Genomic DNA, 27745 nt, shown 5'->3' with positions numbered 1-27745 from the left:
GAGAGATGAGGGAGGGAGGAGAGAGAGATGAGGGAGGGAGGAGAGAGATGAGGGAGGGAGGAGAGAGAGATGAGGGAGGGAGGAGAGAGAGATGAGGGAGGGAGGAGAGAGAGCAAGCGTGAGAAAGAGAGATAGTCAGTCTTCTCAATCAAATTAGAATGAATAAACCATGTCAGCAACACTGATTAGTTTAAAATAATAATAATACTGACCAATGTGTAACAGCTTTTCAATCAAGATGTCAAGGAATCAACAGATAGACTTGGTAGATGGGAATCTGCAACTACGCTCAAATAAAGACCAACTTGGCATAACATTTCCTAGCCCCTGAAAACTCTACTATGTTCTCCATCCTACCAGGTTGTGACGTTCTGAGGAGCCTCCGTGTTGTGTGTCACTGCTCCTGATGACGTCTGGCAGAGCGTCACTGGGGCTGAAAGACACAGCAGCCGGTTAGAACAACCATGGTGTGGCGAGGATGACCAGAGATGAAATGTCTAAATTACACTACATCACCAACAGGATGTGGACACCTGCTCGTCAAACATCTCATCCAAAATCATGGTCATTAACTTGTAGTTGCCCCCCCTTTGCTGCTTCAACAGCCTCCACTCTTCTGGGAAGGCTTTCCACTAGATGTTGGAACATTGCTGCTATAACAGCCTCCACTCTTCTGGGAAGGCTTTCCACTAGATGTTGGAACATTGCTGCTATAACAGCCTCCACTCTTCTGGGAAGGCTTTCCACTAGATGTTGGAACATTGCTGCTATAACAGCCTCCACTCTTCTGGGAAGGCTTTCCACTAGATGTTGGAACATTGCTGCTATAACAGCCTCCACTCTTCTGGGAAGGCTTTCCACTAGATGTTGGAACATTGCTGCTATAACAGCCTCCACTCTTCTGGGAAGGCTTTCCACTAGATGTTGGAACATTGCTGCTATAACAGCCTCCACTCTTCTGGGAAGGCTTTCCACTAGATGTTGGAACATTGCTGCTATAACAGCCTCCACTCTTCTGGGAAGGCTTTCCACTAGATGTTGGAACATTGCTGCTATAACAGCCTCCACTCTTCTGGGAAGGCTTTCCACTAGATGTTGGAACATTGCTGCTATAACAGCCTCCACTCTTCTGGGAAGGCTTTCCACTAGATGTTGGAACATTGCTGCTATAACAGCCTCTACTCTTCTGGGAAGGCTTTCCACTAGATGTTGGAACATTGCTGCAGGGGACTTGCTTCCATTCAGCCACAAGAGCATTAGTGAGGTCGGGCACTGATGTTGGGACGATTAGGGCTGGCTCGCAGTCGGCGTTCCAATCCATCCCAAAGGTGTTTGATTTGGTTGAGGTCAGGGCTCTGTGCGGGTCAGTCAAGTTCTTCCACACCAATCTTGACAAACCATTTCTGGATGGACCTCGCTTTGTGCAAGGGGGCATTGTCATGCTGAAACAGGAAAGGGCCTTCCCCAAACTGTTGCCACAAAGTTGCACAGAATCGTCTAGAATGTCATTGTATGCTGTAGGGTTAAGATTTCCCTTCACTGGAACTAAGGGGCCCGAACCACTAAAAACAGCCCCAGACCATTATTCCTCCTCCACCAAACTTTACAGTTGGCACTATGCATTGGGGCAGGTTGTGTTCTCCTGGCACCCGGCAAACCCAGATTCGTCCGTCGGACTGGTGAAGTGATTCATCACTCCAGTGAACGTGTTTCCACTACTCCAGAGTCCAATGGCAGCGAGCTTTACACCACTCCAGCCGACGCTTGGCATTGCGCATGGTGATCTTAGGCTTGTGTGCGGCTGCTCAGCCATGGAAACCCATTTCTTGAAGCTCCCGTCGAACAGTTCTTGTGCTGACGTTGCTGCCAGAGGCAGTTTGGAACTCGGTAGTGGAACTCAAGACGATTTTTTTACGCTATTCAATACTCGGCGGTCCATTCTGTGAGCTTGTGTGGCCTACCACTTCGCGGATGAGCCGTTGTTGCTCCTAGACGTTTCCACTTCACAATAACAGCACTTACAGTTGACCGGGGCAGCTCTAGCAGGGCAGAAATTTGACGAACTGACTTGTTGGAAAGGTGGCATCCTATGACGGTGCCACGTTGAAAGTCCTTGTAAGTTCAGTAAGGCCATTCTCGTTTGACATTTTTTTCACCCCCTTTTTCTTCACAATATCATGAAATTTAATTGGTAGTTACAATCTTCTCTCATCGCTGTAACTCCAATGGGCTTGGGAGAGGCGAAGGTAGAGCCACGCGTCCTCCAAAACCTTAACCGCCAAGCCACCGCTGCTTCTTAACACCCGCCTGCTGAACCCGGAAGCTAGCCGCACCAATGTGTTGGAGGAAACACCGGTCAACTGACGGCAGAGGTCAGCTTGCAGGTGCCCAGACAGCCACAAGGAGTCGCTAGAGCGCGTTGAGCCAAGGAAATTTCCCCCGCCCAAACCCTGCCCTAACCCGGACAACGCTGGGCCAATTGTGCGCCGCCCTACGCCAGTAGGTGACAGATAACAGCAACACCAGTAGGTGACAGATAACAGCAACACCAGTAGATGAGAGATAACAGCCACGCCAGTAGATGAGAGATAACAGCCACACCAGTAGATGAGAGATAACAGCCACACCAGTAGATGAGAGATAACAGCCACACCAGTGGGTGACAGATAACAGCCACACTAGTAGATGAGGGATAACAGCCACACCAGTAGATGAGAGATAACAGCCACGCCAGTAGATGAGAGATAACAGCCACACCAGTAGATGAGAGATAACAGCAACACCAGTAGATGATAGATAACAGCCACGCCAGTAGCTGAGAGATAACAGCCATGCTAGTAGATGAGAGATAACAGCCACACCAGTAGGTGACAGATAACAGCAAAGCCAGTAGCTGAGAGATAACAGCAACACCAGTAGCTGAGAGATAACAGCAACACCAGTAGATGAGAGATAACAGCAACACCAGTAGATGAGAGATAACAGCAACACCAGTAGATGAGAGATAACAGCAACACCAGTAGGTGAGAGATAACAGCAACACCAGTAGGTGAGAGATAACAGCCACACCAGTAGCTGAGAGATAACAGCCACGCCAGTAGCTGAGAGATAACAGCCACGCCAGTAGCTGAGAGATAACAGCCACGCCAGTAGAAGAGAGATAACAGCCACGCCAGTAGAAGAGAGATAACAGCAACACCAGTAGAAGAGAGATAACAGCAACGCCAGTAGATGAGAGATAACAGCAACGCCAGTAGATGAGAGATAACAGCCATGCCAGTAGAAGAGATAACAGCAAACCCAGTAGATGAGATAACAGCCACGCCAGTAGATGAGAGATAACAGCCACGCCAGTAGATGAGAGATAACAGCCACGCCAGTAGATGAGAGATAACAGCCACGCCAGCAGATGAGAGATAACAGCCACGCCAGTAGATAAGAGATAACAGCCACGCCAGTAGATGAGAGATAACAGCCACGCCAGTAGAAGAGAGATAACAGCCACACCAGTAGAAGAGAGATAACAGCCACACCAGTAGAAGAGAGATAGCAGCCACGCCAGTAGATGAGAGATAGCAGCCACGCCAGTAGATAAGAGATAACAGCCACACCAGTAGAAGAGAGATAACAGCAACACTAGTAGATGAGAGATAGCAGCCACGCCAGTAGGTGAGAGATAACAGCCACGCCAGTAGATGAGAGATAACAGCAATGCCAGTAGGTGAGAGATAACAGCCACGCCAGTAGATGAGAGATAACAGCCACGCCAGTAGATGAGAGATAACAGCAACGCCAGTAGATGAGAGATAACAGCCACGCCAGTAGATGAGAGATAACAGCCACACCAGTAGATGAGAGATACCAGCAAACCCAGTAGATGAGATAACAGCCACGCCAGTAAATGAGAGATAACACCCACGGCAGTAGAAGAGAGATAACAGCCACACCAGTAAATGAGAGATAACAGCCAGTAGATGAGAGATAACAGCCACGCCAGTAGATGAGAGATAACAGCCACGCCAGTAGGTGAGAGATAACAGCCACGCCAGTAGGTGAGAGATAACAGCCACGCCAGTAGGTGAGAGATAACAGCCACGCCAGTAGGTGAGAGATAGCAGCCACGCCAGTAGGTGAGAGATAGCAGCCACGCCAGTAGATGAGAGATAACAGCCACACCAGTAGAAGAGAGATAACAGCCACGCTAGTAGATGAGAGATAGCAGCCACGCCAGTAGATGAGATAGCAGCCACGCCAGTAGATGAGAGATAGCAGCCATACCAGTAGGTGAGAGATAACAGCAACGCCAGTAGATGAGAGATAACAGCCACGCCAGTAGATGAGAGATAACAGCCACGCCAGTAGATGAGAGATAACAGCAACGCCAGTAGACGAGAGATAACAGCAACGGCAGTAGACGAGAGATAGCAGCCACGCCAGTAGACGAGAGATAACAGCCACGCCAGTAGATGAGAGATAACAGCCACGCCAGTAGACGAGAGATAACAGCAACGCCAGTAAATGAGAGATAACAGCAACGCCAGTAGATGAGAGTTAACAGCCACGCCAGTAGATGAGAGATAACAGCCACGCCAGTAGATGAGAGATAACAGCCACGCCAGTAGATGAGACATAACAGCCACGCCAGTAGATGAGAGATAACAGCCACACCAGTAGCTGAGAGATAACAGCCACGCCAGTAGATGAGAGATAACAGCAACGCCAGTAGACGAGAGATAACAGCAACGGCAGTAGACGAGAGATAGCAGCCACGCCAGTAGACGAGAGATAACAGCCACGCCAGTAGATGAGAGATAACAGCCACGCCAGTAGACGAGAGATAACAGCAACGCCAGTAAATGAGAGATAACAGCAACGCCAGTAGATGAGAGATAACAGCAACGCCAGTAGATGAGAGATAACAGCCACGCCAGTAGATGAGAGATAACAGCCACGCCAGTAGATGAGACATAACAGCCACGCCAGTAGATGAGAGATAACAGCCACACCAGTAGAAGAGAGATAACAGCCACGCCAGTAGAAGAGAGATAACAGCCACACCAGTAGAGCATCGAAGGAGGTTTGAAGGAGTTGTTCTGGAACAGGATAAATTAAAATTCTACTTCTCTCTCTTGAGAAGTTAGAGTCTCATGTTCGTCATGTTTCTTTGTGTGAAAACATTTCAGTGGATCCTTTATAAAAGAAGCAGTGTGTGTAAGTGGGTTGGGGAGGTAATGTCCGCGGATAGTTGTTTAAGACTGATACACACTTCACACGAACAGAGCGACGGAGCGTCGTATACAAGCGCCTCGCAACATTTTAGCTACACGAGTGAGTATGTAGAACGGACGCGTGAACACGACGCTCCGTCGCGGGCGACTGAGTGAAGTGTGTACGGCCCCCCTTTACCTGGGAGGGTCACAGCTTGAGGAGAAGAGCGAGAGGCCAGTCACAGAGGCCAGACCGATGTCACGTTCTGGTCCATCCGGTGTCACGTGTTCAGAGTCCGAGCCGCCGCCGTTTGACGGTGGGCTCTTACGGTGCTCCGATAGACCGTTGGTTGTTTTCCCCGTGGGTTGTAACGTCGGCCACACATCTTGTCCGTGACTGTTGTTACTGTTGGATCTGTAGAGGAGAGGAGAGAGCGAGATGAGAGCTGGGTTTAGAGCTCTTAGCCCTACCTCTGTAAAGAGCAGGGTTCAGAGCTCTTAGCCCTACCTCTGTAAACAGTAGGGTTTAGAGCTCTTAGCCCTACCTCTGTAAACAGCTGGGTTTAGAGCTCTACGCCTACCTCTGTAAACAGCTGGGTTTAGAGCTCTTAGCCCTACCTCTGTAAACAGCTGGGTTTAGAGCTCTTAGCCCTACCTCTGTAAACAGCTGGGTTTAGAGCTCTACGCCTACCTCTGTAAACAGCTGGGTTTAGAGCTCTTAGCCCTACCTCTGTAAACAGCTGGGTTTAGAGCTCTTAGCCTACCTCTGTAAACAGCTGGGTTTAGAGCTCTTAGCCCTACCTCTGCAAACAGCTGGGTTTAGAGCTCTTAGCCCTACCTCTGTAAACAGCTGGGTTTAGAGCTCTTAGCCCTACCTCTGTAAACAGCTGGGTTTAGAGCTCTTAGCCCTACCTCTGTAAACAGCTGGGTTTAGAGCTCTTAGCCCTACCTCTGTAAACAGCTGGGTTTAGAGCTCTTAGCCCTACCTCTGTAAAGAGCAGGGTTCAGAGCTCTTAGCCCTACCTCTGTAAACAGTAGGGTTTAGAGCTCTTAGCCCTACCTCTGTAAACAGCTGGGTTTAGAGCTCTACGCCTACCTCTGTAAACAGCTGGGTTTAGAGCTCTTAGCCCTACCTCTGTAAACAGCTGGGTTTAGAGCTCTTAGCCCTACCTCTGTAAACAGCTGGGTTTAGAGCTCTACGCCTACCTCTGTAAACAGCTGGGTTTAGAGCTCTTAGCCCTACCTCTGTAAACAGCTGGGTTTAGAGCTCTTAGCCTACCTCTGTAAACAGCTGGGTTTAGAGCTCTTAGCCCTACCTCTGCAAACAGCTGGGTTTAGAGCTCTTAGCCCTACCTCTGTAAACAGCTGGGTTTAGAGCTCTTAGCCCTACCTCTGTAAACAGCTGGGTTTAGAGCTCTTAGCCCTACCTCTGTAAACAGCTGGGTTTAGAGCTCTTAGCCCTACCTCTGTAAACAGCTGGGTTTAGAGCTCTTAGCCCTACCTCTGTAAACAGCTGGGTTTAGAGCTCTTAGCCCTACCTCTGTAAACAGCTGGGTTTAGAGCTCTTAGCCCTACCTCTGTAAACAGCTGGGTTTAGAGCTCTTAGCCCTACCTCTGTAAACAGCTGGGTTTAGAGCTCTACGCCTACCTCTGCAAACAGCTGGGTTTAGAGCTCTTAGCCCTACCTCTGTAAAGAGCTGGGTTTAGAGCTCTTAGCCCTACCTCTGTAAACAGCTGGGTTTAGAGCTCTTAGCCCTACCTCTGTAAACAGCTGGGTTTAGAGTTCCTGGTCGTCTCCCCTCCTGAGGTCTGGCTGGTAACGGTGGGGTTCTGGTACAGATCCTGTAACAGCCTCTGCTCATACTCTTGATGTTTCCCTGCCTGACGGAACAACACAGAGCAACACAAAGGACCAGGTTAGAAGGATAAAACCTGCTGTTTAGTCTACACTCCAACACTACTACAATCTAAGGACTCGCTTCCCATCTATTCATCTCCTTCTCAAGCATATTGGAGGAGAAGGTCCCAGGTCCCTCCCCTCAGACCTTCTACAATGTGTTTTGAAAGGTAGGAGACAGCATGTGAGGATCGGAGGAAAGATGAATTGAGAAAGAGCCTTACTAAGTATCGAATTGGTCATCTTACCTGCATCTCCTCTTTAGTGAAGCTGGCTGCATCATCCCCCAGCTCGTGTAGATACATGCAGTCAGGTTTGGGACACCCCATGCTCTTCAGAAAGTAGCTGCAGTATTTCGTCGTCCCTAAAGAAGCCTGTAGAACACAACGACAGTTCGTTAGCTGCAGTATTTCGTCGTCCCTAAAGAAGCCTGTAGAACACAACGACAGTTCGTTAGCTGCAGTATTTCGTCGTCCCTAAAGAAGCCTGTAGAACACAACGACAGCTCGTTAGCTGCAGTATTTCGTCGTCCCTAAAGAAGCCTGTAGAACACAACGACAGTTCGTTAGCTGCAGTATTTCGTCGTCCCTAAAGAAGCCTGTAGAACACAACGACAGTTCGTTAGCTGCAGTATTTCGTAGTCCCTAAAGAAGGCTGTAGAACACAACGACAGCTCGTTAGCTGCAGGACGACGTCTCGCCAGCCCGGCCCAACCAGCCTGGACGACGTCTCGCCAGCCCGGCCCAACCAGCCTGGACGACGTCTCGCCAGCCCGGCCCAACCAGCCTGGACGACGTCTCGCCAGTCCGGCCCAACCAGCCTGGACGACGTCTCGCCAGCCCGGCCCAACCAGCCTGGACGACGTCTCGCCAGCCCGGCCCAACCAGTCTGGACGACGTCTCACCAGTCTGGTCCAACCAGCCTGGACGACGTCTCACCAGTCCGGTCCAACCAGTCTGGACGACGTCTCACCAGTCCGGTCCAACCAGTCTGGACGACGTCTCACCAGTCCGGTCCAACCAGTCTGGACGACGTCTCACCAGTCCGGTCCAACCAGTCTGGACGACGTCTCACCAGTCCGGTCCAACCAGTCTGGACGACGTCTCACCAGTCCGGTCCAACCAGTCTGGACGACGTCTCACCAGTCCGGTCCAACCAGTCTGGACGACGTCTCATCAGTCCGGTCCAACCAGTCTGGACGACGTCTCACCAGTCCGGTCCAACCAGTCTGGACGACGTCTCACCAGCCCGGTCCAACCAGTCTGGACGACGTCTCACCAGCCCGGCCCAACCAGTCTGGACGACGTCTCACCAGCCCGGCCCAACCAGTCTGGACGACGTCTCACCAGCCCGGCCCAACCAGTCTGGACGACGTCTCACCAGCCTGGTCCAACCAGTCTGGACGACGTCTCACCAGTCTGGTCCAACCAGTCTGGACGACGTCTCACCAGTCTGGTCCAACCAGTCTGGACGACGTCTCACCAGTCTGGGTCCAACCAGTCTGGACGACGTCTCACCAGTCTGGTCCAACCAGTCTGGACGACGTCTCACCAGTCTGGTCCAACCAGTCTGGACGACGTCTCACCAGTCTGGTCCAACCAGTCTGGACGACGTCTCACCAGTCTGGTCCAACCAGTCTGGACGACGTCTCACCAGCCCGGCCCAACCAGTCTGGACGACGTCTCACCAGTCTGGTCCAACCAGTCTGGACGACGTCTCACCAGCCCGGCCCAACCAGTCTGGACGACATCTCACCAGTCTGGTCCAACCAGTCTGGGCGACGTCTCACCAGTCTGGTCCAACCAGTCTGGACGACGTCTCACCAGTCTGGTCCAACCAGTCTGGACGACGTCTCACCAGTCTGGTCCAACCAGTCTGGACGACGTCTCACCAGTCTGGTCCAACCAGTCTGGACGACGTCTCACCAGTCTGGTCCAACCAGTCTGGACGACGTCTCACCAGTCTGGTCCAACCAGTCTGGTCCAACCAACAATGCTACAAGCTCTTTTTTCGCACCCAAATAAAAATCAGTTAAAAAATGTATTCAGGATATGGCAACTAAAATCAACTTTTGTAGACAATGTTTTTGGTTAGCTTGTTAGCTAGCTATCCAGCTGGCTAGCCAGCTCATATAATTACCAGAACATAACTGGAAACGTTTTATTCACCATAACAGAAAAATGATCGCATTACAAGGTAATGATTTATGGCGAGCTGCTAACGGACTGTTGAGAATGTGAATAAATTACAATTAGAATTTAGGTTACCGTGACAACGATCCCAACAACAGGGTCAAAGTTCAACGTCTCTTTCTCCTTGCCGGCTAAGCAATGGCTATATAAAAGATGAATCCCGCGACAAGAAATAGGTAAAAACGGGGCTGTTTGAAAAGGAGATTATAAACATCGCCCAATTGTTTTTACAGCCAACATACAGTAAAATCCTATGTGAAAGGTGTAGAAATTCACATCAGAGAAGCTGACATTTCAAATGTTAATCTGATACAGAGATGCTTATTTTTTTGTCTTGTGCACAGACTAGGATGTACATCCCGTTGTTTATTTTCCCCAAGCTTACCTTCAGTGTTCTGCACAGACTAGGATGTATATCCCGTTGTTTCTTACCTTCAGTGTTCTGCACAGACTAGGATGTATATCCCGTTGTTTCTTACCTTCAGTGTTCTGCCGTCTACTACTAGGTTGTTGACACACTGTATTGCTCTGAGGGCGTCTTCTGACCGGATGTAGGTGACATAGGCGCTGGCACTGGGGCCCTTTGGGGGACAAGACCAAGACAATCAATCAATGGATCAATCAATGTGTCAATCAATCAATCTGTGTACTTTATGTATTGCCATTGCACTGGTGTTACGGCTGTATGTTGTGTTAGTAATACATTTCTAATGCACTCCCATCAACCAACCAAAATCCCATCAATTTAAAACTACAACATTACTGTCAATCATCCTAGCCCACAGGAAGTTCCCGCCCCCTCATTACCTGTGAGCCGGCGTATGAGGTGCTGTTGTTGATGACTACTTTATGGACCTTCCCGAACTTCACAAAATACTCCGGTCTCTTTAGAACCTGGGTCGGGACAGAGAAAACAGAGGGACTGTTGGGATATGTAGTTTGTTTACATATCAAGACATGACCCTTATAATCATGTTATTCTGTAACAGAGGCGTGTTATATTGACGTTATTGGTGTGTTGTGGCGTGTTATTCTGTAACAGTGGCGTGTTATTCTGTAACAGTGGCGTGTTATTCTGTAACAGTGGCGTGTTATTCTGTAACAGTGGCGTGTTATTCTGTAACAGTGGCGTGTTATATTGATGTTATTCTGTAACAGTGGCGTGTTATATTGGTGTTATTCTGTAACAGTGGCGTGTTATATTGATGTTATTCTGTAACAGTGGCGTGTTATATTGATGTTATTCTGTAACAGTGGCGTGTTATATTGATGTTATTCTGTAACAGTGGCGTGTTATATTGATGTTATTCTGTAACAGTGGCGTGTTATATTGATGTTATTCTACTGTGATTTCAGATAGGAAATGAACTGGACAGGTGAATGACACTGCAAGGGGGGTGTTACATAATTCATCATGACATCATCAGCAGGGGCCCAATCAATATGTAAAAACTAGTGAGAATTGAAAGATCAGTCTCTTAACTTCTGAAAGGTGATAGAAGAGCCGTAGACTAGGGATGCACGATATATCGTTCTGTCGTTCTGCCCTTGAACAAGGCAGTTAACCCACTGTTCCTAGGCCGTTATTGTAAATAAGAATTTGTTCTTAACTGACTTGCCTAGGTAAATAAAAGGTAAAATACATTTTTAAATTAAATTGGTGAACATATCGTGAAATGCCGATATTAGCTATAAATGCCAACATCGGTATCGGCCCGATGTCTAGTTTAACGCCGATGTCAAAGCTGACGTGCATACCTATATAACGTAGGTACATGACAGTCATATTCAGATCCTGATTGGTCAAATAGTGTTATTTGACGTGTATCTTTTTTGACATGCAAAGACCCAAACGGCGTACCATAGAAATCCTGGTTGAAAATGAAACGACTGAACAACGAAATATCGCAGCAAGTAAGTGAAAGAAATAGGTTTTGATTATGTTTAACTGGTAATGGGGACCTACGTAAATGCCAACAAACAAATGTTGGGGTCAGTGTGTGTATGTGTGTGTGTGTGTGTGTAACCATTATTTAACTAGGCAAGTCAGTTAAGAACAAATTCTTATTTTCAATGACGGCCTACCCCGGACAAACCCGGACGGCGCTGGGCGAATTGTGCGCCGCCCTATGGGACTCCCAATCACGGCCGGATGTGATACAGCCTGGATTCGAACCAGGGACTGTAGTGACGCCTCTTGCACTGAGATGCAATACCTTAGACCGCTGCGTCCATGTGTGTGTGTGTGTGTTAACTATTTAACTGTACTAGAATGCTTAAAAGGCCACTAAAATGTTAAATATCGGTTATCGGTATCGGTTTCTGGTCTGCAGTGAGGAGGTTTCTGGTCTGCAGTGAGGAGGTTTCTGCTCTGCAGTGAGGAGGTTTCTGGTCTGCAGTGAGGAGGTTTCTGGTCTGCAGTGAGGAGGTTTCTGGTCTGCAGTGAGGAGGTTTCTGGTCTGCAGTGAGGAGGTTTCAGCTCTGCAGTGAGGAGGTTTCTGGTCTGCAGTGAGGAGGTTTCAGCTCTGCAGTGAGGAGGTTTCTGGTCTGCAGTGAGGAGGTTTCTGGTCTGCAGTGAGGAGGTTTCTGGTCTGCAGTGAGGAGGTTTCTGGTCCGTAGTGAGGAGGTTTCTGGTCTGCAGTGAGGAGGTTTCTGGTCTGCAGTGAGGAGGTTTCTGGTCTGCAGTGAGGAGGTTTCTGATCCGTAGTGAGGAGGTTTCTGATCCGTAGTGAGGAGGTTTCTGGTCTGCAGTGAGGAGGTTTCTGATCTGCAGTGAGGAGGTTTCTGGTCTGCAGTGAGGAGGTTTCTGGTCTGCAGTGAGGAGGTTTCTGGTCTGCAGTGAGGAGGTTTCTGGTCTGCAGTGAGGAGGTTTCTGATCTGCAGTGAGGAGGTTTCTGGTCTGCAGTGAGGAGGTTTCTGATCCGTAGTGAGGAGGTTTCTGATCTGCAGTGAGGAGGTTTCTGGTCTGCAGTGAGGAGGTTTCTGGTCTGCAGTGAGGAGGTTTCTGGTCTGCAGTGAGGAGGTTTCAGCTCTGCAGTGAGGAGGTTTCTGGTCTGCAGTGAGGAGGTTTCAGCTCTGCAGTGAGGAGGTTTCTGGTCTGCAGTGAGGAGGTTTCTGATCTGCAGTGAGGAGGTTTCTGGTCTGCAGTGAGGAGGTTTCTGGTCTGCAGTGAGGAGGTTTCTGATCTGCAGTGAGGAGGTTTCTGATCCGTAGTGAGGAGGTTTCTGGTCTGCAGTGAGGAGGTTTCTGGTCTGCAGTGAGGAGGTTTCTGGTCTGCAGTGAGGAGGTTTCTGGTCTGCAGTGAGGAGGTTTCTGGTCTGCAGTGAGGAGGTTTCTGGTCTGCAGTGAGGAGGTTTCTGGTCTGCAGTGAGGAGGTTTCTGGTCCGTTGTGAGGAGGTTTCTGATCCGTAGTGAGGAGGTTTCTGATCTGCAGTGAGGAGGTTTCTGATCCGCAGTGAGGAGGTTTCTGGTCTGCAGTGAGGAGGTTTCTGATCCGTAGTGAGGAGGTTTCTGGTCTGCAGTGAGGAGGTTTCTGATCCGTAGTGAGGAGGTTTCTGGTCTGCAGTGAGGAGGTTTCTGATCTGCAGTGAGGAGGTTTCTGGTCCGTAGTGAGGAGGTTTCTGGTCTGCAGTGAGGAGGTTTCTGGTCTGCGGTGAGGAGGTTTCTGGTCCGTAGTGAGGAGGTTTCTGGTCTGCAGTGAGGAGGTTTCTGGTCTGCAGTGAGGAGGTTTCTGGTCCGTAGTGAGGAGGTTTCTGGTCTGCAGTGAGGAGGTTTCTGGTCTGCAGTGAGGAGGTTTCTGGTCTGCAGTGAGGAGGTTTCTGGTCTGCAGTGAGGAGGTTTCTGGTCTGCAGTGAGGAGGTTTCTGGTCTGCAGTGAGGAGGTTTCTGGTCTGCAGTGAGGAGGTTTCTGGTCTGCAGTGAGGAGGTTTCTGGTCTGCAGTGAGGAGGTTTCTGGTCCGTAGTGAGGAGGTTTCTGGTCTGCAGTGAGGAGGTTTCTGGTCTGCAGTGAGGAGGTTTCTGGTCTGCAGTGAGGAGGTTTCTGGTCTGCAGTGAGGAGGTTTCTGATCCGTAGTGAGGAGGTTTCTGGTCTGCAGTGAGGAGGTTTCTGGTCTGCAGTGAGGAGGTTTCTGGTCTGCGGTGAGGAGGTTTCTGGTCCGTAGTGAGGAGGTTTCTGGTCTGCAGTGAGGAGGTTTCTGGTCTGCAGTGAGGAGGTTTCTGGTCCGTAGTGAGGAGGTTTCTGGTCTGCAGTGAGGAGGTTTCTGGTCTGCAGTGAGGAGGTTTCTGGTCTGCAGTGAGGAGGTTTCTGATCCGTAGTGAGGAGGTTTCTGATCCGTAGTGAGGAGGTTTCTGGTCTGCAGTGAGGAGGTTTCTGGTCTGCAGTGAGGAGGTTTCTGGTCCGTAGTGAGGAGGTTTCTGATCCGTAGTGAGGAGGTTTCTGGTCTGCAGTGAGGAGGTTTCTGGTCTGCAGTGAGGAGGTTTCTGATCCGTAGTGAGGAGGTTTCTGGTCTGCAGTGAGGAGGTTTCTGATCTGCAGTGAGGAGGTTTCTGATCCGTAGTGAGGAGGTTTCTGATCCGTAGTGAGGAGGTTTCTGATCCGTAGTGAGGAGGTTTCTGATCCGTAGTGAGGAGGTTTCTGATCCGTAGTGAGGAGGTTTCTGATCCGTAGTGAGGAGGTTTCTGATCCGTAGTGAGGAGGTTTCTGATCTGCAGTGAGGAGGTTTCTGGTCTGCAGTGAGGAGGTTTCTGATCCGTAGTGAGGAGGTTTCTGATCCGTAGTGAGGAGGTTTCTGATCCGTAGTGAGGAGGTTTCTGATCCGTAGTGAGGAGGTTTCTGATCCGTAGTGAGGAGGTTTCTGATCCGTAGTGAGGAGGTTTCTGGTCTGCAGTGAGGAGGTTTCTGATCCGTAGTGAGGTTTCTGATCCGTAGTGAGGAGGTTTCTGGTCCGTAGTGAGGAGGTTTCTGATCCGTAGTGAGGAGGTTTCTGATCCGTAGTGAGGAGGTTTCTGATCCGTAGTGAGGAGGTTTCTGATCCGTAGTGAGGAGGTTTCTGATCCGTTGTGTTGGTGGTTTCTGTGGAAGGAGTCCAGGGTAGTGAGAGGGGTAAAGAGGGAAGTGGTTGGTGGTTGTGTTGGTGTTTCTGTGGCCCGAGCCGCTGGGCGACGATGGTTTTGACATTCTGGTCACTCTCCGTCCACTTTGACCCGAGCACACACATTTCTTTACAGCCTTTGTTTGACCAATGCTCCCTCCCTCCTCCCTCCCTCCTTTCTCTCCCATAAAGACTGAGTGAAACCATTGGCAGTAGCAGCTGTGTGATTATCAAACACCACTATCAGGACAGCCAGAAACAACGAGGACAGACATGGGAAAAATGTGCTGGCCGTGTGCGTACAAACAGCAGTACACGTGAGCAGACGAGGTTAAACCGTGAAAGAATGTGACAACAGAAAGGTATTGTCATGTCCACTTCCAATTTCACCAGCATTGTAACTCAGTATCTTTCTGACACCTCATAGACACATCATTTTGTTTCTGTGAACAGATGAATATTGTGTCCTGTCTATTTGTGTGGATGTTATGTTGTTGTTGTCGTTGTCCTGTACTTATGTTGTTGTTGTTGTTGTCCTGTACTTATGTTGTTGTTGTTGTTGTCCTGTACTTATGTTGTTGTTGTTGTTGTCCTGTACTTATGTTGTCGTTGTCCTGTACTTATGTTGTTGTTGTCGTTGACCTGTACTTATGTTGTTGTTGTTGTCCTGTACTTATGTTGTTGTTGTTGTCCTGTACTTATGTTGTTGTTGTTGTCCTGTACTTATGTTGTTGTTGTTGTTGTCCTGTACTTATGTTGTTGTTGTTGTTGTCCTGTACTTATGTTGTTGTTGTTGTTGTCCTGTACGTATGTTGTTGTTGTTGTTGTCCTGTACTTATGTTGTTGTTGTTGTTGTCCTGTACTTATGTTGTTGTTGTTGTTGACCTGTACTTATGTTGTTGTTGTTGTTGTCCTGTACTTATGTTGTTGTTGTTGTTGTCCTGTACTTATGTTGTTGTTGTTGTCCTGTACTTATGTTGTTGTTGTTGTCCTGTACTTATGTTGTTGTTGTTGTCCTGTACTTATGTTGTTGTTGTTGTCCTGTACTTATGTTGTTGTTGTTGTCCTGTACTTATGTTGTTGTTGTTGTCCTGTACTTATGTTGTTGTTGTTGTTGTCCTGTACTTATGTTGTTGTTGTTGTTGTCCTGTACTTATGTTGTTGTTGTTGTTGTCCTGTACTTATGTTGTTGTTGTTGTTGTCCTGTACTTATGTTGTTGTCGTCCTGTACTTATGTTGTTGTTGTTGTTGTCCTGTACTTATGTTGTTGTTGTTGTTGTCCTGTACTTATGTTGTTGTTGTTGTTGTCCTGTACTTATGTTGTTGTTGTTGTTGTCCTGTACTTATGTTGTTGTTGTTGTTGTCCTGTACTTGTTGTTGTTGTTGTTGTCCTGTACTTATGTTGTTGTTGTTGTTGTCCTGTACTTATGTTGTTGTTGTTGTTGTCCTGTACTTATGTTGTTGTTGTCGTTGTCCTGTACTTATGTTGTTGTTGTTGTTGTCCTGTACTTATGTTGTTGTTGTTGTTGTTGTCCTGTACTTATGTTGTTGTTGTTGTTGTCCTGTACTTATGTTGTTGTTGTTGTTGTCCTGTACTTATGTTGTTGTTGTTGTTGTTGTCCTGTACTTATGTTGTTGTTGTTGTTGTCCTGTACTTATGTTGTTGTTGTTGTTGTCCTGTACTTATGTTGTTGTTGTCGTTGTCCTGTACTTATGCTGTTGTTGTTGTTGTCCTGTACTTATGTTGTTGTTGTTGTCCTGTACTTATGTTGTTGTTGTTGTTGTTGTCCTGTACTTATGTTGTTGTTGTTGTTGTCCTGTACTTATGTTGTTGTTGTCCTTTACTTATGTTGTTGTCGTCGTCCTGTACTTATGTTGTTGTTGTTGTCGTTGTCCTGTACTTATGTTGTTGTTGTTGTTGTCCTGTACTTATGCTGTTGTTGTTGTTGTCCTGTACTTATGTTGTTGTCGTTGTCCTGTACTTATGTTGTTGTCGTCGTCCTGTACTTATGTTGTTGTTGTTGTCGTTGTCCTGTACTTATGTTGTTGTTGTCCTGTACTTATGTTGTCGTTGTCCTGTACTTATGTTGTTGTTGTCGTTGTCCTGTACTTATGTTGTTGTTGTCGTTGTCCTGTACTTATGTTGTTGTTGTCGTTGTCCTGTACTTATGTTGTTGTTGTCGTTGTCCTGTACTTATGTTGTTGTTGTCGTTGTCCTGTACTTATGTTGTTGTTGTTGTTGTCCTGTACTTATGTTGTTGTTGTTGTCGTCCTGTACTTATGTTGTTGTTGTCGTCCTGTACTTATGTTGTTGTTGTCGTCCTGTACTTATGTTGTTGTTGTTGTTGTCCTGTACTTATGTTGTTGTTGTCGTTGTCCTGTACTTATGTTGTTGTTGTCGTTGTCCTGTACTTATGTTGTTGTTGTTGTTGTCCTGTACTTATGTTGTTGTTGTTGTCGTCCTGTACTTATGTTGTTGTTGTTGTTGTCGTCCTGTACTTATGTTGTTGTTGTCGTTGTCCTGTACTTATGTTGTTGTTGTCGTTGTCCTGTACTTATGTTGTTGTTGTCGTTGTCCTGTACTTATGTTGTTGTTGTTGTCGTCCTGTACTTATGTTGTTGTTGTCGTCCTGTACTTATGTTGTTGTTGTTGTTGTCGTCCTGTACTTATGTTGTTGTTGTCGTCGTTGTCCTGTACTTATGTTGTTGTTGTCGTTGTCCTGTACTTATGTTGTTGTTGTCGTTGTCCTGTACTTATGTTGTTGTTGTCGTTGTCCTGTACTTATGTTGTTGTTGTCGTTGTCCTGTACTTATGTTGTTGTTGTCGTTGTCCTGTACTTATGTTGTTGTTGTCGTTGTCCTGTACTTATGTTGTTGTTGTCGTTGTCCTGTACTTATGTTGTCGTTGTCCTGTACTTATGTTGTTGTTGTCGTTGACCTGTACTTATGTTGTTGTTGTCCTGTACTTATGTTGTTGTCCTGTACTTATGTTGTTGTTGTCCTGTACTTATGTTGTTGTTGTCCTGTACTTATGTTGTCGTTGTCCTGTACTTATGTTGTTGTTGTCGTTGTCCTGTACTTATGTTGTTGTTGTTGTCGTTGTCCTGTACTTATGTTGTTGTTGTTGTCGTTGTCCTGTACTTATGTTGTTGTTGTTGTCGTTGTCCTGTACTTATGTTGTTGTTGTTGTTGTTGTCCTGTACTTATGTTGTTGTTGTCGTTGTCCTGTACTTATGTTGTTGTTGTCGTTGTCCTGTACTTATGTTGTTGTTGTTGTTGTTGTTGTCCTGTACTTATGTTGTCGTTGTCGTTGACCTGTACTTATGTTGTTGTTGTTGTTGTCCTGTACTTATGTTGTTGTTGTCGTTGACCTGTACTTATGTTGTTGTTGTTGTTGTCCTGTACTTATGTTGTTGTTGTCGTTGTCCTGTACTTATGTTGTTGTTGTCGTTGTCCTGTACTTATGTTGTCGTTGTCCTGTACTTATGTTGTTGTTGTCCTGTACTTATGTTGTTGTTGTTGTTGTCCTGTACTTATGTTGTTGTTGTCCTGTACTTATGTTGTCGTTGTCCTGTACTTATGTTGTTGTTGTCGTTGTCCTGTACTTATGTTGTTGTTGTTGTTGTTGTCCTGTACTTATGTTGTTGTTGTTGTTGTTGTCCTGTACTTATGTTGTTGTTGTTGTTGTCCTGTACTTATGTTGTTGTTGTTGTCGTTGTCCTGTACTTATGTTGTTGTTGTTGTCGTTGTCCTGTACTTATGTTGTTGTTGTTGTTGTCCTGTACTTGTTGTTGTTGTCGTTGTCCTGTACTTATGTTGTTGTTGTTGTCGTTGTCCTGTACTTATGTTGTTGTTGTTGTTGTCCTGTACTTATGTTGTTGTTGTTGTTGTCCTGTACTTATGTTGTTGTTGTCGTTGACCTGTACTTATGTTGTCGTTGACCTGTACTTATGTTGTTGTTGTCGTTGTCCTGTACTTATGTTGTTGTTGTTGTTGTCCTGTACTTATGTTGTTGTTGTTGTTGTCCTGTACTTATGTTGTTGTTGTTGTTGACCTGTACTTATGTTGTTGTTGTTGTTGACCTGTACTTATGTTGTTGTTGTTGTTGTCCTGTACTTATGTTGTTGTTGTTGTCGTTGTCCTGTACTTATGTTGTTGTTGTTGTTGTTGTCCTGTACTTATGTTGTTGTTGTCGTTGTCCTGTACTTGTTGTTGTCGTTGTCCTGTACTTATGTTGTTGTTGTCGTTGTCCTGTACTTATGTTGTTGTTGTTGTCGTTGTCCTGTACTTATGTTGTTGTTGTTGTTGTCCTGTACTTATGTTGTTGTTGTTGTTGTCCTGTACTTATGTTGTTGTTGTTGTTGTCCTGTACTTATGTTGTCGTTGACCTGTACTTATGTTGTTGTTGTCGTTGTCCTGTACTTATGTTGTTGTTGTTGTTGTCCTGTACTTATGTTGTTGTTGTTGTTGACCTGTACTTATGTTGTTGTTGTTGTTGACCTGTACTTATGTTGTTGTTGTTGTTGACCTGTACTTATGTTGTTGTTGTCGTTGTCCTGTACTTATGTTGTTGTTGTTGTTGTTGTCCTGTACTTATGTTGTTGTTGTTGTTGTCCTGTACTTATGTTGTTGTTGTTGTCCTGTACTTATGTTGTTGTTGTTGTTGTCCTGTACTTATGTTGTTGTTGTTGTTGTTGTCCTGTACTTATGTTGTTGTTGTTGTTGTTGTTGTCCTGTACTTATGTTGTTGTTGTCGTTGTCCTGTACTTATGTTGTTGTTGTTGTTGTCCTGTACTTATGTTGTTGTTGTTGTTGTCCTGTACTTATGTTGTTGTTGTTGTTGTCCTGTACTTATGTTGTTGTTGTTGTTGTCCTGTACTTATGTTGTTGTTGTTGTTGTCCTGTACTTATGTTGTTGTTGTTGTTGTCCTGTACTTGTTGTTGTTGTTGTTGTCCTGTACTTATGTTGTTGTTGTTGTTGTCCTGTACTTATGTTGTTGTTGTTGTTGTCCTGTACTTATGTTGTTGTTGTTGTTGTCCTGTACTTATGTTGTTGTTGTTGTTGTCCTGTACTTATGTTGTTGTTGTCGTTGTTGTCCTGTACTTATGTTGTTGTTGTTGTTGTTGTGTGGGAAATTAGCAAACAGAAAGGCTGATGCCTAGAAGCCATATAGACCAACTAGCACGTACACCAGATTCCAGACAAACCAGATTCCAGACAAACCGGCTATTTTTCCCCCCTAGAGATTTTAGATAAGGTCTGGTTTATTCTGGTGTTGCTGGGTTCACCAAAACCCTTCTGTTGTACATCATACTACAGAGGAAATGCAAACCTGCTGCAGCTATGCTGCTAATGGAGCTTTTCACAACACTGAACAAATCAACAACTAGTGTGATTCTACATGAGGTTTAGTGATGAAACAGTCCTGGGTCACAGAGGGGATTACAAACCATATTACCCACAAGCCTTACTTTAAATCTAATTGTATTAGTCACATGCGCCGAATACAACAGGTGTAGGTAGACCTTACACTGAAATGCTTACTTACGAGCCCCTAACCAACAATGCAGTTTTAAGAAAATACAGATAAGAATAAGAAATAAAAGTAACGAGTAATTAAAGAGCAGCAGTAAAATAACAATAGCGAGACTATATACAGGGGGAGGTACCGATACAGAGTCAATGTGCGGGGGCACCGGTTAGTCGAGGTAATATGTACATGTAGGTAGAGATATTAAAGTGACTATGCACAGATGATAACAACAGAGAGTAGCAGTGGTGTAAAGAGGGGGGGAAATGTAAATAGTCTCGGTAGCCATTTAATTACTTTCCATTATAAACTAGATTTGCCCTATAATCTCATCTTCTGCATATTATATCACACTCCACTGCCTCCCAGAGTTCCCCTCAGAGCTGACAGTCTCTCTCTCTCTCTCTCCCTCTCTCATTAAGTGAATTTATAGGAAGCAGGGAAGGACAGGAAGGATAATCTCAGAGCAGTCATTCCTTTAGGAGTGTTATTCTCAGATCTCCGGGTGTCTGTGTTCCTACCTCAGGGTCGGCCAGTCTCTGCGACAGCCCCACTAGAAACACCAGGTTTCTCTATGATTAGTTTAGGAGTGTTATTCTCAGATCTCCGGGTGTCTGTGTTCCTACCTCAGGGTCGGCCAGTCTCTGCGACAGCCCCACTAGAAACACCAGGTTTCTCTATGATTAGTTTAGGAGTGTTATTCTCAGATCTCCGGGTGTCTGTGTTCCTACCTCAGGGTCGGCCAGTCTCTGTGACAGCCCCACTAGAAACACCAGGTTTCTCTATGATTAGTTTAGGAGTGTTATTCTCAGATCTCCGGGTGTCTGTGTTCCTACCTCAGGGTCGGCCAGTCTCTGTGACAGCCCCACTAGAAACACCAGGTTTCTCTGCACCACTCTGACGCTGGCCAGCTGCTTCCTGTTCTCTGTCGTCTTCAGTTTCTTCTCCACCTGTTTGGCCTTCTTCTCATCCTTTATCCTCTGCAGCTCCTCCGCTGACAGGGGGTTGTACACCGCTGGGTCTTCTGGGTAAGGCTGTAGGCAGAGACAGGAGAGAGAGGGGTGTGTTAGATAAAAGGACAGGGGTTGTACACCTCTGTGTAAAGCTGTTACAGAGACAGGAGAGAGAGAGAGGGGGGTGTTAGATAAAAGGACAGGGGTTTGTACACCTCTGTGTAAAGCTGTTACAGAGACAGGAGAGAGAGGGAGGGGGGTGTGTTAGATAAAAGGACAGGGGTTTGTACACCGCTGTGTAAAGCTGTTACAGAGACAGGAGAGAGAGGGGGGTGTTAGATAAAAGGACAGGGGTTTGTACACCTCTGTGTAAAGCTGTTACAGAGACAGGAGAGAGAGGGGGGTGTTAGATAAAAGGACAGGGGTTTGTACACCTCTGTGTAAAGCTGTTACAGAGACAGGAGAGAGAGGGGGGTGTGTTAGATAAAAGGACAGGGGGTTTGTACATCTCTGTGTAAAGCTGTTACAGAGACAGGAGAGAGAGAGGGGGGCGTGTTAGATAAAAGGACAGGGGGTTTGTACACCTCTGTGTAAAGCTGTTACAGAGACAGGAGAGAGAGAGGGGGGTGTTAGATAAAAGGACAGGGGGTTTGTACACCTCTGTGTAAAGCTGTTACAGAGACAGGAGAGAGAGAGAGAGGGGTGTGTTAGATAAAAGGACAGGGGGTTTGTACACCTCTGTGTAAAGCTGTTACAGAGACAGGAGAGAGAGAGAGAGGGGTGTGTTAGATAAAAGGACAGGGGGTTTGTACACCTCTGTGTAAAGCTGTTACAGAGACAGGAGAGAGAGAGGGGGGGTGTTAGATAAAAGGACAGGGGTTTGTACACCTCTGTGTAAAGCTGTTACAGAGACAGGAGAGAGAGAGAGAGGGGTGTGTTAGATAAAAGGACAGGGGGTTGTACACCGCTGTGTAAAGCTGTTACAGAGACAGGAGAGAGAGAGGGGGGTGTTAGATAAAAGGACAGGGGGGTTGTACACCGCTGTGTAAAGCTGTTACAGAGACAGGAGAGAGAGGGGGGTGTTAGATAAAAGGACAGGGGTTTGTACACCTCTGTGTAAAGCTGTTACAGAGACAGGAGAGAGAGAGGGGGGTGTGTTAGATAAAAGGACAGGGGGTTGTACACCTCTGTGTAAAGCTGTTACAGAGACAGGAGAGAGAGAGGGGGGTGTTAGATAAAAGGACAGGGGGTTTGTACACCTCTGTGTAAAGCTGTTACAGAGACAGGAGAGAGAGGGGTGTGTTAGATAAAAGGACAGGGGGTTGTACACCTCTGTGTAAAGCTGTTACAGAGACAGGAGAGAGAGGGGTGTGTTAGATAAAAGGACAGGGGTTGTACACCTCTGTGTAAAGCTGTTACAGAGACAGGAGAGAGAGAGGGGTGTGTTAGATAAAAGGACAGGGGGTTTGTACACCTCTGTGTAAAGCTGTTACAGAGACAGGAGAGAGAGAGGGGGGTGTGTTAGATAAAAGGACAGGGGTTGTACACCTCTGTGTAAAGCTGTTACAGAGACAGGAGAGAGAGAGGGGGGTGTTAGATAAAAGGACAGGGGGTTTGTACACCTCTGTGTAAAGCTGTTACAGAGACAGGAGAGAGAGAGGGGTGTGTTAGATAAAAGGACAGGGGGTTTGTACACCTCTGTGTAAAGCTGTTACAGAGACAGGAGAGAGAGAGGGGTGTGTTAGATAAAAGGACAGGGGTTTGTACACCGCTGTGTAAAGCTGTTACAGAGACAGGAGAGAGAGAGGGGTGTGTTAGATAAAAGGACAGGGGTTTGTACACCTCTGTGTAAAGCTGTTACAGAGACAGGAGAGAGAGAGAGGGGGATGTGTTAGATAAAAGGACAGGGGTTTGTACACCTCTGTGTAAAGCAGCACGTTACACCGCACCCGAACTTTCCCAGAATTCCCCAGTTTCCTGTTGTTACCAGAGCAGGCTATACCCCGACATCGCCTTTTTATTCTTTAAATAATTATTTTATGTAGTATGCTACATTTTTGGCCAATTGCAATTTTAAGTAGGCTTCATTTTTTAAATTTTAAATCCCACTTATATTTGGCCATATCTTTTTTATTGTGAAAGATGCTGTGAAGTCTCATAGCCAGTGAAGTTATTTTTATATCGGCCTAATATAACAAGTGAGCTATATTTTCAGCACCAGGCGCTGTCCACCTATTGATTGCAGTACTGTTGCAGAGTTTACGTTTCAGCACCACTAGATGGTCCACTGGCCTGCTTTATTAGCTGACTGTCTTCTCTCTCCTCGTGAAGGAAGTTAACATTTTAGGCAGGGTAACATTTTAGGCAGGGTAAGATTTTAGGCAGGGTAACATTTTAGGCAGGGTAACATTTTAGGCAGGGTATCATTTTAGGCAGGGTAACTTCCTTCTTAGAAAATTACATTTGGCACTTCTTGAATCTCGGGTCTGAGATTTAAAAAAAAAAATAATACTTTTTTAATGAAACAAATATTAAATCATTTCAGGGCTTTTGGGGGCCAAATAATATTGGCTGCAGGTCAGATTTGGCCCGTGAGCTGCCAGTTGGGGAACCCTAGGGTAGGGGTTAGTGTAGGATAGGATATGGGGTAGGGATTAGACTAGGGTTTAGGGATGTGTAGGATATGGGGTCGGGGTTAGACTAGGTTTTAGTGTAGGATATGGGGTCGGGGTTAGACTAGGGTTTAGGGATGTGTAGGATATGGGGTCGGGGTTAGACTAGGGTTTAGTGTAGGATATGGGGTCGGGGTTAGACTATGGCAGGGTTTAGTGTAGGATATGGGGTAGAGGTTAGACTATGGCAGGGCTTAGGGTAGGATATGGGGTCGGGGTTAGACTAGGGTTTAGGGTAGGATATGGGGTAGGGGTTAGACTAGGGTTTAGGGTAGGATATGGGGTCGGGGTTAGACTAGTGCAGGGTTTAGGGTAGGATATGGGGTCGGGGATAGACTATGGCAGGGTTTAGGGTAGGATATGGGGTCGGGGATAGACTATGGCAGGGTTTAGGGTAGGATATGGGGTAGGGGTTAGACTATGGCAGGGTTTAGGGTAGGATATGGGGTCGGGGTTAGACTAGGGCAGGGTTTAGGGTAGGATATGGGGTCGGGGTTAGACTAGGGCAGGGTTTAGGGTAGGATATGGGGTCGGGGTTAGACTAGGGCAGGGTTTAGGGTAGGATATGGGGTCGGGGTTAGACTAGGGTTTAGGGTTGGATATGGGGTCGGGGTTAGACTAGAGTATGGTTTAGGGTAGGATATGGAGTCGGGGTTAGACTATGGCAGGGTTTAGGGTAGGATATGGGGTCAGGGTTAGACTAGGGTTTAGGGTAGGATATGGGGTCGGGGTTAGACTAGGGTTTAGGGTAGGATATGGGGTAGGGATTAGACTAGGGTTTAGGGTAGGGTTAGACTAGGGTTTAGGGTAGGATATGGGGTCGGGGTTAGACTAGGGTTTAGGGTAGGGTTAGACTAGGGTTTAGGGTAGGATATGGGGTCGGGGTTAGACTAGTGCAGGGTTTAGGGTAGGATATGGGGTCGGGGTTAGACTAGGGCAGGGTTTAGGGTAGGATATGGGGTCGGCGTTAGACTAGGGCAGGGTTTAGGGTAGGATATGGGGTCGGGGTTAGACTAGGGCAGGGTTTAGGGTAGGATATGGGGTCGGCGTTAGACTAGGGCAGGGTTTAGGGTAGGATATGGGGTCGGGGTTAGACTATGGCAGGGTTTAGGGTAGGATATGGGGTCGGGGTTAGACTATGGCAGGGTTTAGGGTAGGATATGGGGTCGGGGTTAGACTAGGGCAGGGTTTAGGGTAGGATATGGGGTCGGGGTTAGACTATGGCAGGGTTTAGGGTAGGATATGTGGTCGGGGTTAGACTAGGGTTTAGGGTAGGATATGGGGTCAGGGTTAGACTAGGGTTTAGGGTAGGATATGGGGTAGGGATTAGACTAGGGTTTAGGGTAGGATATGGGGTCGGGGTTAGACTAGGGTTTAGGGTAGGATATGGGGTCGGGGTTAGACTAGGGTTTAGGGTAGGATATGGGGTCGGGGTTAGACTAGGGTTTAGGGATGGGTAGGATATGGGGTTGGGGTTAGACTAGGGTTTAGGGTTGGATATGGGGTCGGGGTTAGACTAGGGTTTAGGGTAGGGTAGGATATGGGGTCGGGGTTAGACTAGGGTTTAGGGTTGGATATGGGGTCGGGGTTAGACTAGGGTTTAGGGTAGGGTAGGATATGGGGTCGGGGTTAGACTATGGCAGGGTTTAGGGTAGGTTATCGGGTAGGGGTTAGACTAGGGTTTAGTGTAGGATATGGGGTAGGGGTTAGACTAGGGTTTAGGGTAGGTTATCGGGTAGGGGTTAGACTAGGGTTTAGGGTAGGATATGGGGTAGGGGTTAGACTAGGGTTTAGGGTAGGATATGGGGTAGGGATTAGACTAGGGTTTAGGGTAGGGTTAGACTAGAGTTTAGGATAGGATATGGGGTCGGGGTTAGACTAGGGTTTAGGGTAGGATATGGGTTAGGGGTTAGACTAGGGTTTAGGATAGGGTTTAGGATAGGATATGGGGTCGGGGTTAGACTAGGGCAGGGTTTAGGGTAGGATATGGGGTAGTGGGTTAGACTAGGGTTTAGGATAGGATATGGGGTCGGGGTTAGACTAGGGTTTAGGGTAGGATATGGGGTACCTTTCTGCAGGCAGGGCAGAGGCCGTTCTCGTCCGTGCGGATACGGTGCCAGCAGAAGCGACAGATCTGGTAGCCGCAGGTGCAGGGGAAGAAGTTGGCATCATCTATCTCCAGTGGCTCCAAACACAACGGACACTCCGTAGGATCCATATCCCTCCGGACGGCAGGATATCCAAGACAAGGCGCAGAGAGAGACACACGTGGCAGAGAGCAGCGCAGGCTGGAAAGAGACGGGGGGGGGAGAAAGAGATTACAACACTGAACAGAAAGTCTCACCAGTGGACACAGTGTGTAGAATTGCAGGAAATTAGCTTTGAAAGTGCCACATTGTCTTGGAGGGGTGTGAACTGTTTGGGGGAAGCATTTGTCACGAGGTGGGCGTTCGTTACTATGTCGATAAACGATTACATCTATCCGAACCGTTGCCACCTAGGAAATTAGTGACCAGACCTTCTCAAATAGTAGCTGGTTGAGTACCCCTGGTGTGAGTGTTAATAGGGGCTGGTTGAGTACCCCTGGTGTGAGTACCCCTGGTGTGAGTACCCCTGGTGTGAGTACCCCTGGTGTGCTGGTTGAGTACCCCTGGTGTGAGTGTTAATAGTGGCTGGTGTGAGTGTTAATAGTAGCTGGTTGAGTACCCCTGGTGTGCTGGTTGAGTACCCCTGGTGTGCTGGTTGAGTACCCCTGGTGTGAGTGTTAATAGTAGCTGGTTGAGTACCCCTGGTGTGAGTGTTAATAGCAGCTGGTTGAGTACCCCTGGTGTGCTGGTTGAGTACCCCTGGTGTGCTGGATGAATACCCCTGGTGTGCTGGTTGAGTACCCCTGGTGTGAGTGTTAATAGCAGCTGGTTGAGTACCCCTGGTGTGCTGGTTGAGTACCCCTGGTGTGCTGGATGAATACCCCTGGTGTGCTGGTTGAGTACCCCTGGTGTGAGTGTTAATAGCAGCTGGTTGAGTACCCCTGGTGTGCTGGTTGAGTACCCCTGGTGTGAGTGTTAATAGCAGCTAGTTGAGTACCCCTGGTGTGCTAGTTGAGTACCCCTGGTGTGAGTGTTAATAGCAGCTAGTTGAGTACCCCTGGTGTGAGTATTAATAGCAGCTAGTTGAGTACCCCTGGTGTGCTGGTTGAGTACCCCTGGTGTGAGTGTTAATAGCAGCTGGTTGAGTACCCCTGGTGTGCTGGTTGAGTACCCCTGGTGTGCTGGATGAATACCCCTGGTGTGCTGGTTGAGTACCCCTGGTGTGAGTGTTAATAGCAGCTGGTTGAGTACCCCTGGTGTGCTGGTTGAGTACCCCTGGTGTGCTGGATGAATACCCCTGGTGTGCTGGTTGAGTACCCCTGGTGTGAGTGTTAATAGCAGCTGGTTGAGTACCCCTGGTGTGCTGGTTGAGTACCCCTGGTGTGAGTGTTAATAGCAGCTAGTTGAGTACCCCTGGTGTGCTAGTTGAGTACCCCTGGTGTGAGTGTTAATAGCAGCTGGTTGAGTACCCCTGGTGTGAGTGTTAATAGCAGCTGGTTGAGTACCCCTGGTGTGAGTGTTAATAGTAGCTGGTTGAGTACCCCTGGTGTGAGTGTTAATAGCAGCTGGTTGAGTACCCCTGGTGTGCTGGTTGAGTACCCCTGGTGTGAGTGTTAATAGTGGCTGGTGTGAGTGTTAATAGTGGCTGGTTGAGTACCCCTGCTGTGCTGGTTGAGTACCCCTGGTGTGAGTGTTAATAGCAGCTGGTTGAGTACCCCTGGTGTGCTGGTTGAGTACCCCTGGTGTGAGTGTTAATAGCAGCTGGTTGAGTACCCCTGGTGTGCTGGTTGAGTACCCCTGGTGTGAGTGTTAATAGCAGCTAGTTGAGTACCCCTGGTGTGCTAGTTGAGTACCCCTGGTGTGAGTGTTAATAGCGGCTGGTTGAGTACCCCTGGTGTGAGTGTTAATAGCGGCTGGTTGAGTACCCCTGGTGTGAGTGTTAATAGCGGCTGGTTGAGTACCCCTGGTGTGAGTGTTAATAGCGGCTGGTTGAGTACCCCTGGTGTGAGTGTTAATAGCAGCTGGTTGAGTACCCCTGGTGTGCTGGTTGAGTACCCCTGGTGTGAGTGTTAATAGTGGCTGGTGTGAGTGTTAATAGCAGCTGGTTGAGTACCCCT

General features: G+C 47.4%; 1 protein-coding gene across 1 annotated transcript in view; it reads right to left on the bottom strand.

Annotated features, from left to right (window-relative positions):
* Window positions 1-95: 95 nt before the first annotated feature.
* Window positions 96-27745, bottom strand: part of LOC120036673 (CCR4-NOT transcription complex subunit 4-like) — a 40337-nt gene continuing 12687 nt past the window's right edge. Inside the window, exons 2-9 of the mRNA XM_038983062.1 lie at window positions 25610-25829; window positions 20753-20950; window positions 10104-10190; window positions 9776-9877; window positions 7353-7478; window positions 6967-7088; window positions 5407-5622; window positions 96-433 (exon numbers count right to left, since the gene is read on the bottom strand). Coding sequence (XP_038838990.1) covers window positions 340-433; window positions 5407-5622; window positions 6967-7088; window positions 7353-7478; window positions 9776-9877; window positions 10104-10190; window positions 20753-20950; window positions 25610-25759 — 1095 coding nt within the window. The 5' untranslated portion in view covers window positions 25760-25829 and the 3' untranslated portion in view covers window positions 96-339. The remainder of the gene's footprint in view (window positions 434-5406; window positions 5623-6966; window positions 7089-7352; window positions 7479-9775; window positions 9878-10103; window positions 10191-20752; window positions 20951-25609; window positions 25830-27745) is intronic.

Source organism: Salvelinus namaycush, unplaced genomic scaffold, assembly GCF_016432855.1.
Source record: "Salvelinus namaycush isolate Seneca unplaced genomic scaffold, SaNama_1.0 Scaffold1423, whole genome shotgun sequence".
Taxonomy (NCBI): Eukaryota; Metazoa; Chordata; class Actinopteri; order Salmoniformes; family Salmonidae; genus Salvelinus; species Salvelinus namaycush.
The sequence above is the reverse complement of the archived record's forward strand: the minus strand, read 5'-3'. Positions and strand labels throughout refer to the sequence as shown.